The 12,773-nt window shown below is 44.4% G+C and overlaps 2 protein-coding genes across 3 annotated transcripts in view; one reads left to right on the top strand and one right to left on the bottom strand.

Annotated features, from left to right (window-relative positions):
• Positions 1-6,553, bottom strand: part of Cfap97 (cilia and flagella associated protein 97) — a 48,758-nt gene extending 42,205 nt beyond the window's left edge. The window contains exon 1 of the mRNA XM_031339716.1: positions 6,397-6,553. The gene's annotated coding sequence lies outside the window, so the exon portion shown is untranslated. The remainder of the gene's footprint in view (positions 1-6,396) is intronic.
• Positions 5,873-12,773, top strand: part of Snx25 (sorting nexin 25) — a 105,743-nt gene continuing 98,842 nt past the window's right edge. The window contains exon 1 of one of the 2 annotated variants that reach the window (XM_031339711.1): positions 5,873-6,528. In XM_031339711.1, the coding sequence (XP_031195571.1) occupies positions 6,154-6,528 (375 nt within the window). In that variant the 5' untranslated portion in view covers positions 5,873-6,153. Of the gene's footprint in view, positions 6,529-6,553; positions 6,746-12,773 lie in introns of those variants that run through there. The other variant, XM_031339713.1, reaches the window with a different exon arrangement.

The raw sequence follows: 12,773 nt of genomic DNA, 5'->3' as shown, positions 1-12,773 counted from the left end.
AACTCTTCCTCTTCCTCTTCTAATTCTAGGATTTCAGGCTTGCCCCCTCACACCTGACTCATAACTCCTTAAAATGTTTTTAACTTTTATTTTTATTTTATGTGTGTGGATGTTTTGCCTGGGTGTAGTGCCTAAAGAAGCCAGAAGAATGTGTTGGATGCCCCAGAACTTGAGTTACAGATGCCAGGTGGTACGGGAAATCTCATCCTGGTCCTCTGGAAGAGCAGCCAGAACTCTTAACTGATGAGCCATCGCTATAGCCTTTTAAAAGGCGCTAACATAAGCCCACACAGGCGGTGCCAATGCCCTTCCTGTAGTCACACCTTCCAATAGCTAATCACTGGTAACTGGGTTTCAGCCTAGGTATTTGGAAGGAGACTTAAAACATTCAGACCATGGTGATCGATTTTTCTTTGTCCTCAAAAACTATAGTGAAGTAGCATGTAGTTTAACCCATATGCATTTTGGGATCATGAGATAACAAATAGTCTTAATAATTTGCCAATCACTAATATTGGATATTAAAGGCCAGTTGAGTTTACAATTATTTTTAGGTTTTATAACTTGAAAATATTAGTGATTTAGTAAGAATTAAATTGTATGGCTAGGATAGACTTCACAACTGGCAAACATAGATATCACTTATCTGTGTCCTCTGATGCCATCCTCAATGGGGGGAGGGTGTGCAGATGATAAGGATTATAGATCCCCAGGGCCAGAAATGGGAACTAATATATTTTTAGTAACAAATCACTAGACTCTACTGATCTGGATGATGTGATGATCCACCAAAAACTGATTAACGTATTTATTCAGCCAAATTGTGGTAGATCATTGAAAGAGTAAACAGATGAGTGATACTTACCATTAAACACCCTTCATGTAAGGGGGTTGGGGGATGGGGGTGGGATGGCTCAAGGGTAAGAGCATTTGTCACTCTTCCAGAAGTCCTGAACCCACACCTGTGATTTACAATGCCTATATCTCCAGCTCCAAGGGATCCAATGTCTCTTCTACCCACTTAGGGCACTTCACCCCATCCCAACACACATATACAAAAACAAACATTCAACGAAAAAAATCCCTGACCGCCCCCCCCCCACACACACACACATGCACACTGCTCCTTGTTTTCTCCTGAGGCTATCAAAGGGGGGAAATACAAAACAGCAAAAGCTATAAACAAACAAAGTTCAACTTTCCATTCCCGATACTGTCCTGTGAAGTAGCCTAAGCTAACCTCTTGGAGGGTAGGAAGACAGTGCCTCCCGTGCTGTGTGCCAGCTGGCTCCCTCTCCACTGGAGACCCCGAAGGGAAGAGAAGAACTTGCAGCTGAGCTTAGCCCATACCCCACGTCTGACCTGTACTTTGCACTCATAGATGACTTATGTGGAGGTAGTTCATTATGAAAGATGATTGACATCATATTCTCTGGATTTCAGTTTTAGGATGGATCTTTAACAATTATTTGTCCTGGTATAAGCTGGTTTAGCTTTCAGTAATTTAAAATCTGTTTCTTTTTAAAGATTAATGACTTTGGATGAGTTTTCTTTTTTCCCCTTTTATTTAAAATAGATTCCTTTCTCACATTATATACCTAATTATGGTTTTCCTTCCCTCTACTCCTCCCAGTTCCTCCCCACTTGCCAGGTCCATTCCCTTTTGGTCTCCTACTTGAAAAAAAAAAGCAGACTTCTAAGAGACAATAATAAAATACAACAAAATCAAATATAAGAAGATAAAAAATGTCTTGTTAAAGTTGGATAAGACAAACCAAGAGAAGGAAAAGAGCTCAGGAGAAGGCCCAAGAATCTGAGACCTATCCATTTGCTCCCTCAGGAATCTCATCAAAACACTAAAGTAGAAGCCATAATATATGTGCAGAGGACCTGGTGCAGACTCATGCATGGTACCTCAGTCTCTGTGAATCGTAAGAACTTGGCTCATGTTGATCATGTTCCCATTACATTTCTACAAGATGGTGAAGATTGCCTTATGGCCTTGCTTTCTTGGAGTCCTCCATCCAGTCTGCACTTACCTTCTTTCTGCCTCCTCTTCTGAGGGGGTTCCCTGGGTTCTTAGAAGAGGGGTTTGATGGAGACCACCCACTTAGGCTAACTGTTCCAAAATCTCTCTCACTCTCCCACTTCGCATATGTTTTCAATATGGATATTTTTTACTTTCAAATATGGAACGACACTCACTGTAATTTACATATGTTCTAAAACTGCATTTAGAGGTTCATCATCCTGTAAACATTCTTAAACAAAGATGAGTTCCGGGTAGTGGTGGCACATGCCTTTAATCCCAGCAGAGGCAGGCGGATTTCTGAGTTTGAGGCCAGCCTGGTCTACAGAGTGAGTTCCAGGACAGCCAAAGCTACACAGAGAAACCCTGTCTCAAAAAAAAAAAAAAAATGAGTGATGTCCACTTGCTTTGTCAGACATTTAAAAATGGTCATTTCCTCCTTATCTTCATTGGGAGTTCAGCCAGAAGCCATTCATTCCCATTACATTTCTACAAGATGGTGAAGATTGCCTTATGGCCTCCAGTAGAGCCTTCAGAATGCACTAACAATAAAAATATATAGGTAAGATATTACTTTTATTTCTTTAAAGATTTTTTTAAATTTACTATGACAGTACACTGTAGCTGTCTTCAGACACCCCAGAAGAGGGCATCTGATCCCATTACAGATGGTTGTGAGCCACCATGTGGTTGCTGGGATTGATCTCAGAACCTCTGGAAGAGCAGTCAATGCTCTTAACCTCTGAGCCATCTCTCTAGTGCCCAAGACATTATTTTTTTAATTTTCTCTTCCAGCCCTTAAAACCAATAGGACACGGGGTTAGGGAGGTGGCTCAGCAGTTAGGGAGGTGGCTCAGCAGTTAGGGAGGTGGCTCAGCAGTTAGGGAGGTGGCTCAGCAGTTCAGAGCATTTGTTGCTTTTCCAGAAGACCCAGGTTTGGTGCCCAGCACCTACACTGGGTGGCTTAAGTTCCCGGAGAAGTGATGCCCTCCTCTGAACTCTGGACTTGTAGCCACATACCAAGTGCACATGCCTACACTTAGGTCTACACACACACACACATATAATATATATATATTATATATACATATACATATACATATATATATATAATAAACTTTTTCAAAGGAACTGTTAGGACTTCACAGTGAATACAGGAATGGGACATTTCAACTCAGATTTAAATACTCCGATTAAGACGAGGCACTGATTTTGTACCTCATTTTCTTCAATGTCGTCTGAGGTCAGCCATTCCCTTCTATCCCTTTGTGTTGCCTCAGGTCAGTGATCCTCCAGCCATGTACACAGTAGAGGCTCAACTCGACTCATGAAGTAAATAAGAAGCATCAGAGCTGGCCTAAGAGTAAGAGAGGCAGTTTTTGGAGAGTGGGTTTGTACATCTCCATCCCTGCAGTAGTCCTGGGAACCACGCTTACTGCAGGGTCTCAGTCTTCAGTTACAGAGCTGGCATGCAGTAAATGTTAGGCTGGCTTCCCCTTACTAATTATACTCACTCCGTTCATGCCAGGGCAACAAGTGTGCTTCTGTTCTCCCAGAGCAACATGACTGGACATTCTCTAGCATGGCACACTGGCCTTAGACCCATGGGTTTATAAAACTCTGTTTGTGCTCCTCTATAACGTGAGATGATATCATTGACTTCTTCGGAAATGCTGTGGCACAGTGGGTAAGTGTAGAAACTGAAGGGGGTGTGTGGGTCCTAGCTCTAATGTCTACTGGCTTTGCCTCTATCTCCCCGTCTGTCATCAGGCTCAATGACAGTACCTGTTGGGGATGGACATGGAAAGTTTAGAGCTTTTCTCTGCAGTCACATTTGGTGCAAGAAACTCATTATCTCCCTACGTTTTCTTAGCCTGTATAAAAGAATGAAATGTTCCGTGAACACCTATCAATGTTAAAAAGCGGCAAGCTTGGGGCTGGAGAGATGGCTCAATGGTTAAGAGCACTTAGTGGTCTTACAGGGGAGTCAGGTTCAGTTTCCCAGCATCCACATGGTCATTCATTGCTGTTCCTACCTTCAGTTCTAGGGATCCCATGTTCTTTACTTGCTGTGAGCACCACATGCACACGGTACATAAACAAACACATGCAAGCGAAGCACTCGCACAAAGCTTAAAAATCTTTTAAAAAACTTTTTAGAGACATGCGAAACATACTTGTCTTTAAATAGTCATAAAAATAATTCACTTAAATACTATATTCTATTAGAATTAAATGTTAGGGATGATTTTTAAATCTATGACTTTGTCTGCCACTTGAAATCCATATGCCATTGGGAAATTTATTATGAAGACCTGGAATGAATACATGGGTGGACTGTTTATGCACACCCGTGCCTTCTCTCGAATAATAACTTTTTTTTTTTTTTTTTGGTTTTTCGAGACAGGGTTTCTCTGTAGCCCTGGCTGTCCTGGCACTCACTCTGTAGACCAGGCTGGCCTCGAACTCAGAAATCCGCCTGCCTCTGCCTCCCAAGTGCTGGGATTAAAGGCATGCGCCACCACCGCTCGGCGAATAATAACTTTTTGTGTAATACTTTGTTTTAAGAAAGCAAGCAAGTGCTTTACTTCATGAGTATTGTGACTTTTCTCTCTCTCTCTTTTTTTTTTTTTGATGAAATGGCACAATACTTATTACAGATGGAACAACCCTTTTACAGAAAAACAACAAAACCAAAAATCAGTGTAACCACAATATATAACACTGCATTGTAATGCTTATTTTACTTGTCTGCTACTCAGAGGGCACTATCAATCAACATATTAGAGAACACTGCAAACTTAGGCTGCACACCTTTGATTCCAGCACTCTGAAAGCAGAGGCAAGCAGATCTCTGGGGGAGTCCAGACTAGCCTGGTCCACATAGTGAGTTTCAGGATAGCCAGGTTTACACAGAGAGACCCTGTCACAAAACAAAACAGTACAAGTTAAAGAACTTGGAATTCCTCGTTACAGTGTCATGGGGAGAGGTCCTAGCTCCTTATCTGTCAGGCTTCCCTTATTTTCTTATTCCTTTTGCCTTCTCTACTCTATCTCTTCTCCCAGTGTCTTCAGAAATCCTTCATTTCCATCATCCCTCTAAGACGGTCAACACCCTTTCTGGGTTTTGGCAGCTCTGTTGTAGTACTGAGCAGCACTTGGACATCTTTCTTCCCAGCAAACATCGTCTGTAGACTACCGGCTGCGACCAAGATAGGAAAGGAAAATATGTTCTCTCAAAATTATCTGAACCAGTTTCTTTTGCGTGGGGTAACAGCTTTTGTACCGAGTAGTTGTTGGCAACAAAAACACAAAATCGGAGCCAAATCGATTATGGCAGCTGTGTACTCTCACTGGCACCAGGGGGACGCTCTGGGAGTCTTTCCATAAGTAAGTGGGAACCACAGGCTTCACTTAACTCCTCCAGCTCTTTTGTCTTAGTCACTACCCTAGGGCAGTGGGGTCGGTTGGAAGAGCGTAGTAAAAGTGAGGATCTGGGACAGGACGAGGTTAATCAGAGTGTTAGAGAACAAGGCCAGCGTCTGGTATGGGGCTGCAGGCAAGGCGAGGAGCTGAGGTGGGGAGGGGGGAAATAAGAGAGCACCTGAGCTGAGCTCTACGCAGGCAGGCTTCTGACACCTGCAGCAAAATTTTCCACGAACAGACGCGGTCCCCGAGGGGACGGGGGGCGGGGCTCGGGAAGTAGCGGGGTCCGCTACGATTGGTCGCGCCCCTTTCCGGCCGCCCCCGGGGTGGGCGGGGCGACCCCGCCCCACTGTCACTCAGCCGCAGGTCCCGCCCCCGCCCCCGCGCGTCTTCTAGTCCGTGGGGCTTCAGTCCCCTCGCGGTCCCGCTACCTGGGCGCGCCCGGTCGGCGGTCAGCTGCGGGCCCGGCGCGGGGCGGCGGCACCGAGTGGGGTGGGGGGTGGGGGCGCGGCGGTGTCTGTTGGAGCGGTTCCCGCGCAGGGCCGCCGGCGAGGGCATGAGCGCGGGCTGCCCTTGCCTCACGAGCGGCGGCGGGAGCGGCGAGGCGGCGGGGCGCCGCACACAGGCCACGGCCCGGGGCGGCGCCGGGGGGCAGCGGGCCGGGAGATGAGCCTGTTGCCAGCGGCCCAGGAAGCAGCATGCACCGCGATGCCACCGACAGCAGCGGCGCCCGCCGCGGCCCCACGTCCGCCGCAGACGCCTGCCGCGCCGCCCGGGGCTCCGCGGACCGGCGGCGGACGGCGGACGGCCCGGGCTGGGGCTGGCGGGGGCCCGCGGCCGTGGCCTCCCTGGCCGTGCTGGCGCTTTGCTGCCTGGTCCCGGGCTGGGAACCGGCGACGGGCACGGGGCCGGGCACCATGCTGCTGCGCCTCTGCGTGTACCTGAGCTGCGCCGCGGCCGCCTTGCTGCTGGGGACACTGGTCTCGCTCGTCTGCTGGAGCCCGCGCGCCCGGCCGCCGGACTTCGCCTCTTCCTGGAGCCGGCTGGCGGCGACTGTCCGCTGTCCGCTGCGGGTGAGTGTACCGGTCTCGGCTGCCTCGCGTGCCCGCGGCCTCGTGCGCGCGCAGACCCCTCAGGGGGCTCCCGCACGGTGGCCCTCCCGCCGCGGAAGCCTGGGGCGGAGCGGGCCTGGCCACGCGCGCGGTTTTAGGCACTGAGGTTACTCATCCACCATCCTCTGCACGGAGAGATCCATCCAGGCAGGTCTCCGAGGATGTTGAAGTGCAGGAGGTGAGTGCCGCTGGAGAAAAAAAACGCACACAGCACCCACAGGAGGCAGGCTTCGCTTTCAGCACTGATGCTCCGGTTTTGGGTCTTCGATCGGAAGTGGGTGGGAGATAACTTTCTGACGGTTTCCAGAAGAGAAAACTTGGTTAGGTCACCCAGTCCGAGGTAGCTCACTCAGTGGGCCCCCGTGTATTTTGTACCTGTAAGTTCCTGTCTTCCACCACGTTGGTTCAGTTGTATTGCAGATGTAAATCAGGTGGATGTCTGATTTGAGGGGGTTGACGGGGTGGGGTGCTCACCAGGAACCTCTGACGTTTGCTAAGAGGAAAAGCTGTCAGGGTTGTGGTTATGTAGGAATATGTAGGTTATGTTGTGGAATGTAGGAAAGAACTGTATTTTCAACGTGCTTTCCCCTTCCTACCGACCCTCTGTTTGCCTTATAGCAAACTTTATCTCCAGTCTGTTTATAATAACCCTTTAAAAGGACCTTCATTCTACCAGAACTTGGCTGATTGATATCTTCATAAAACTGAAATTGATCTTGGGGGCCAGGGAAATGGCAGTGGCTCAACTTCATAAAAAACGTTTGAGTGACTTCTGTCCCCAGAGTTTCTATTTGCTGATGGCATGAGCCGTTTATTTCTGGAAGAGCTTTCTACTCTTCAAAATGACTTTCCAGAACCTGTCACTTGAGAATGGCATCCTTACTCACTAGATTCAGGAAACACAGTGGCAGTCTCAAAGGATTAGCAATGTCTATTCTGCTTAAAATCTTTGATTTGGCTGTACATTTATTTCTCGTTTGTAACTTAGAGTTGGTGAGTAGATGTGCTCTTCCTTCTACTCTTTCCCCAGTTCTAATAAGTTAGGATCCTAAAAGTTTACCAGTTAGGTTTTAGACCTATAAGGCACACCACAGTTTAAATATTATACATACGAACTTATACTAAGTTCAGTATATATTTATTGAATCTTTTATAAACCAACTCTTACAGATTCTAGAAGTTTGGGTTGAATTAACAAGTCACATAAAAGTCCTTTTCACTGCAGATTATATTCCTGTGGGGAACCAGACAATAAATAAGATACTTTTGGATGGTGTTTATAAAGCAAAAAAGAAACCAAGAGCTGAGTGGTTGGGCGTGAATGTAGGTGAGGGAAAGGAGTGCCAATGGAGGGTCAGGTTCACAGTTGTGATATCGTTTACCTATCAGGGTCCCCAAATATGGATTGCTACTCAGTTTCCTTCAGAGCGCACACCATCAGATCTGGTTTGTTTCTGAATAAGGGGAAATTTATAGTATCATCCAGAAAAAATGATTTTGCAGATTAATTGGGGGGGGGGAAGTCCAGCAAATATAACCCTGATTTCAGGTTATAGAAGGGGTGCATTTTAGCCTGGGGAAAGGTATTACTGCTATCCTATTTCAACTCGAATCCCTGGGACAGCTTTACCTAAGATCATCAGGAAGTTACTCTCTAAGTTGTAGATCATTTAAAATGGAAGGGCATGTTAGCCACAGAATATTCAGGTTTTCTTACAGGAGATGTTTAACTCAAGTCCCACGGTTTGCTGTATTTGCAGTAATTCCCATTTTTTAAGTGAATGTTCTCTTTATGAATGGAAGGCTGGGAAGCAGAGACACGTGGTGTAGTGGAAGATATCTGGGAGTTCTGTGGGAGTAGACCAGAAGCTGGACCACACAGGTCATCTGCCATATGTGGAGCAGGAGGCTGGCTAGCAGTCAGCCAAATGGAGACAGCTTAACAGTGACTACTACAGACATTCAGATTCAGAATTTAAAAATGCTCTGTTCTTCTGTAGTGCACTTCCAAAGCTTTACATATGGGCTGGATAAAAATCCTTTTCTACGTCTTCCTTCCCGCCTTCTCTCCCTCTTTGGTTTCCTTCTGTAGAAGAAAAAAACAACAACAAAAGCCTGCACGCATTGCTAACAGTAGATAAAGACTTGTTTTTTTTTGGGGGGGGGGGAGGTTTGGAGGCAGAGGTTTGCTATATAGCCCAGACTAGTCTTCATCGCTCTCTCCTTTTTCAAAGAATACTTTGAAAATTTTGTATATGTGGTGTCTGTATGTATGTATATATACATGTACGTGTGGGTACACTTGCCTAAGTCCAGGCCAAAGGTCAACAGTTGACGTCTCCATCAGGTGATTGATATTATCATAAAACTGAAAACTGCTCAAGTCCTTTGGGGCCTCGCATTCCATCCAAGGCAGGTAATAGCAGGAAAAATGACAGGCATGGAGTCATTTGATGCTAAAAAGTTTATTGCAGCAAGGAAGTTCAGCCTATATCCTCCTGTGGAAGAGAGGGGCACAGCTTCCATTTTGGTGAAACAGATTTCACTGAATTCCTTTTCACCTTCTCTGTCTCAGACTCTGGATTTTTTCTTTTTGGTAGATACAATTTACTAGCTACTTAAAAAAATATTGTAAGTTGGAAATTTCAGAATAGTGTATGTTTATAGGGAACACTGTGGACTATTATGCAGATATAATAAACAAATTAACCTCCATTTCCTGAAATGCTTAAAGTTTTCTATTTGGTTTATACCATGTGAAAATGAATAAGCAATTACTGGGGGTTGGTGGGCCAGTACCGCAAAGTCCACAGAAGTTGGGTATAGTAGCAGAGGGAAACAGAAGACCGTGGTTGTTTAAAGAAAGTACTTGTGGAAGACTGTAAAGTTCACCAGACAGAAAAGTTTAGAAAGTTTGTCAAATCAAATCAGCAAGCATTTCTAATTTCTGATCTTCTTAGTTCTTTGTTTTTTTTCTTTTTGTATTTTTGTTTTGTTTTGTTTTGTTTTGTTGTTTTGTTTTTACCTGCCAAGTTGCTGAGTGCCAGTATGTAGTATGCTCTCAGGAGATGGATTGTGATGAAAACCAAGGTCAATAAGTACAGATGACATTTTTAGGGTTGAAAGTTCAACCAGCTTCCTGCAAAGCCTGGGAGCCTTGCAGTAGTAGCACTAAGAGCATGAATTACTCTGTCTATAAGTGCTGGCACTGTGACATGGGGAGGATCCAGAGATAAACAAGAATAGCCCCTGTCCAGCTCTCTCAGGCCAAGTGGCATTGACTGGAGAGAAAGGCAGATGTTTAGAGACAGTAAGAACATTCACACAGCCATCCTCTGCTCTAGTTGGCTTGGGTCAGACTGCTAGGATTCCTAAATGGGCTCTTTTACTAATACAAATGTTCTTTGAGTGAAACAAACTTAATTTAGTTACTTGGGAGGAAGAGGAAAGAAACAGGAATTAGAGAGACTATACATAGCCTCTTTGTGGCTTTCCTTTATTATTCTAATGTGATAAACAATCCTCAATAATTTGATAACAGATAATGGCATAATATATTTAACCTCCCTGTTCAGAATATTTGCTCACTTTTCAACTAAGGGAGTTTTGAGTCATGGTGACCATTAGGAAAAAAAAATGGCTTTTAAAAAAATGTCTAGTAAATCATTGGATTGATAATTGGTTTATAGAATACCAATTAAAAACTCTTAAATCAGAATCCTGCCTAAATGTTTGTGGCATCAGGGATGCTGCATTTTAAATTCATGCTGTACATATAATTTCAGCTATACATTTTTATAGGTCATACAGTCACATGATTAATAAAAGCAAATGGAAGGATAAACAGTGTGTATAGGGAAGCTTTTTTCTTTCTTTCTTTTTTTTTTTTATAAAGGCAGACACTGGTATAGTTGCTATCCAGATATATTTTAACTATAAACTAATAAAAATACACATTCAAGAAGCTTTTGATACCTATCATTTCATGATCTGTGCACATGCAGAAAAATTATATTCTCTGGTCTCTTATTAGGAAGGAAGACTACTTTAAGGCTGTGAAATGTGAAATAAAGTTATATATGAATAACAATAACTTCAAAGCTGAGTGATATAATACAAGGAACATAAAAAGAAATGCCAATCAAAACCAGCAGACGTGTCTTAGGAAATGAGAACGCTGTATTTGAATTCAGTAGCGCTGTCCACAGGGAGCAATATACATTTTCATCATTTGTTAAAAGGATCCAGAAAACTGCTTCAGAGACAGAGCATTGGACCTTTTGAGATTTGAGTTGTTGGTGAATATATCAGATGAGTCACAGGAGCCAAGATTGGAAAGATAATCTTGGCCTTGTGGAAGTCCTTAAAAGAGAGTAAAATTGAAGTTTAGTCTGTAGACTTTGCAGCTTTTGACATTTTTTGAATACAAGAGTGATAACATCAGAGGTAGGCTATAGAAATGCCAAATAGAATGTGATTAGGCCAGAGTGTTAACATCATGAAGAGGGTTAATGAAACTGCTGGCCACCAGAGAGTGGCTGAGGCCTCAAGTCCCAGTACTCCAAAGGCCTAAGCAGATGACCTGGAAGTCGAAACCAGTCTTGGTTACATTGTGAGTTCTGGCTAGACCAGCCTGAGCTATAGAATGAGTCCTGGTCCTGGAAAAAAAAATAGTCAAGGTTTTTATTTGGCTTTATTAACTATCACTAGTTACATGGCAGATAGAGTTGAGAAGATTTTCAAGTGTTCTGCCATTCCCTTTAGCCCATACTCAGTAGCAAGCAATTCCCAAAGTCTCTCTGTCCTGGTTAGTTTTGTCGTCAGCCTGACATGCTCGGAAAAAAGGAATTCAGTTGAAGATTTGCCTTCAACTGGCCTGTGGGCATGTCTGGGGCATTTTCTTGATGGCTAATTGATATAGGAGGGTCCAGTCTGTGGACAGTGTCCGCCATGGGCTGATGGGCCAGGGCTGTATAAGAAGGCAGTTGACTGTGAGCCTGGAAAGAGCCAGTAAACAGCATCCTTTCATGTCTCTGCTTCAGGTCCTGTCTCAGCTTCCCTACAGTCTATCACCTGTAAATCCAATAAGTCCTTTCCTTCCTCCAAGTTGGTTTTGGTTAATGTTCTATCACAGAACACGTACTGTTTACACTTCAGTATGAATGTTGAAGTCTTTAGATGTGGTTGTCCTACGCTGAACCTTCTTAATTCTAGTCATTCCTGTGTTTATTCTCAACTCTAGAATCTGAAGCAGCTTTTTGTCTGAGTGGTACACAGTGATGTCACCTTGGTAATTGATGTTGCTAGCTTAAAAATGCTGTAGGGTTCATTCCAAACTATATCACATTGGGCTTGGCAGTGTCCTAGATTTTCTTCAAAAATGTATGTTTTCAATTGTACTGAAACGGTGACTCAGCAAGTTTCCTGCAGAGGGTACAGGCCTCAGAAAATGAATCTGAAGGCTGTTAGCGTTCAGATGACTGCATAGAAACCTGATTTTTTTTTTTTTAACAGCAATTGGACTTTTAAAGGAAAAAAATCGCAAGCTCAACTTGCTTAGCAAAGTAGTGTGTTAATTGGTCAGATGCAGAGGGCAAGGGGAAGTCTTCCCCAGAGGCCTGTATCCCCTGAGTGCCAGGTGTAGGCCTGAGTCACACCCTGCTCCAGACTTGAGGGCATTCCCAGAGTTTATCCAAACACAGTAGAGCTTTCCAGAAAACTTCCTGCATCTGAGTGCGTTTCGGTGGACTTCTGGGATCACACGCTACTTTTGAAAATGGTAGCCAGGATTTTGAGGTGTGCTGGATCTTACCCCAGGACCAGCCTGCACTTATCAGGTCCTTTAGGTACATTTATTGGCCTGGGGATTCCCATGCCTGCATAGCAGGAAGCTAGATGTAAATCACTATGCTTGTAAATTTAAAGAGGAATGCCTCTGAGGAGTGGGAGGAAACTGAATTGTACATGGTCAGAATAAGATGTGACTTGTTTGTGTTAGATTTACTAAGTCTTTTATCTTAGTGTTTAACACACCTTTTGAAAAATTAATTTGCAACCTTCATAACTAGACTAACTATAGTTCTCACTGTCCTCTGTATGAAGTAGTAATGAATATCTATAGGCTTTGAGTGCTCATCTTCTGATTGGACATTTACCCTCTCCCCTGTGGCCCTTACCCCCTCCCCTTTGACCCTTACCCCCTCCCC

Source organism: Mastomys coucha, unplaced genomic scaffold, assembly GCF_008632895.1.
Source record: "Mastomys coucha isolate ucsf_1 unplaced genomic scaffold, UCSF_Mcou_1 pScaffold22, whole genome shotgun sequence".
Classification (NCBI taxonomy): domain Eukaryota; kingdom Metazoa; phylum Chordata; class Mammalia; order Rodentia; family Muridae; genus Mastomys; species Mastomys coucha.
Note: the sequence above shows the minus strand (reverse complement) of the source record. Positions and strands in the feature narration are given on the sequence as shown.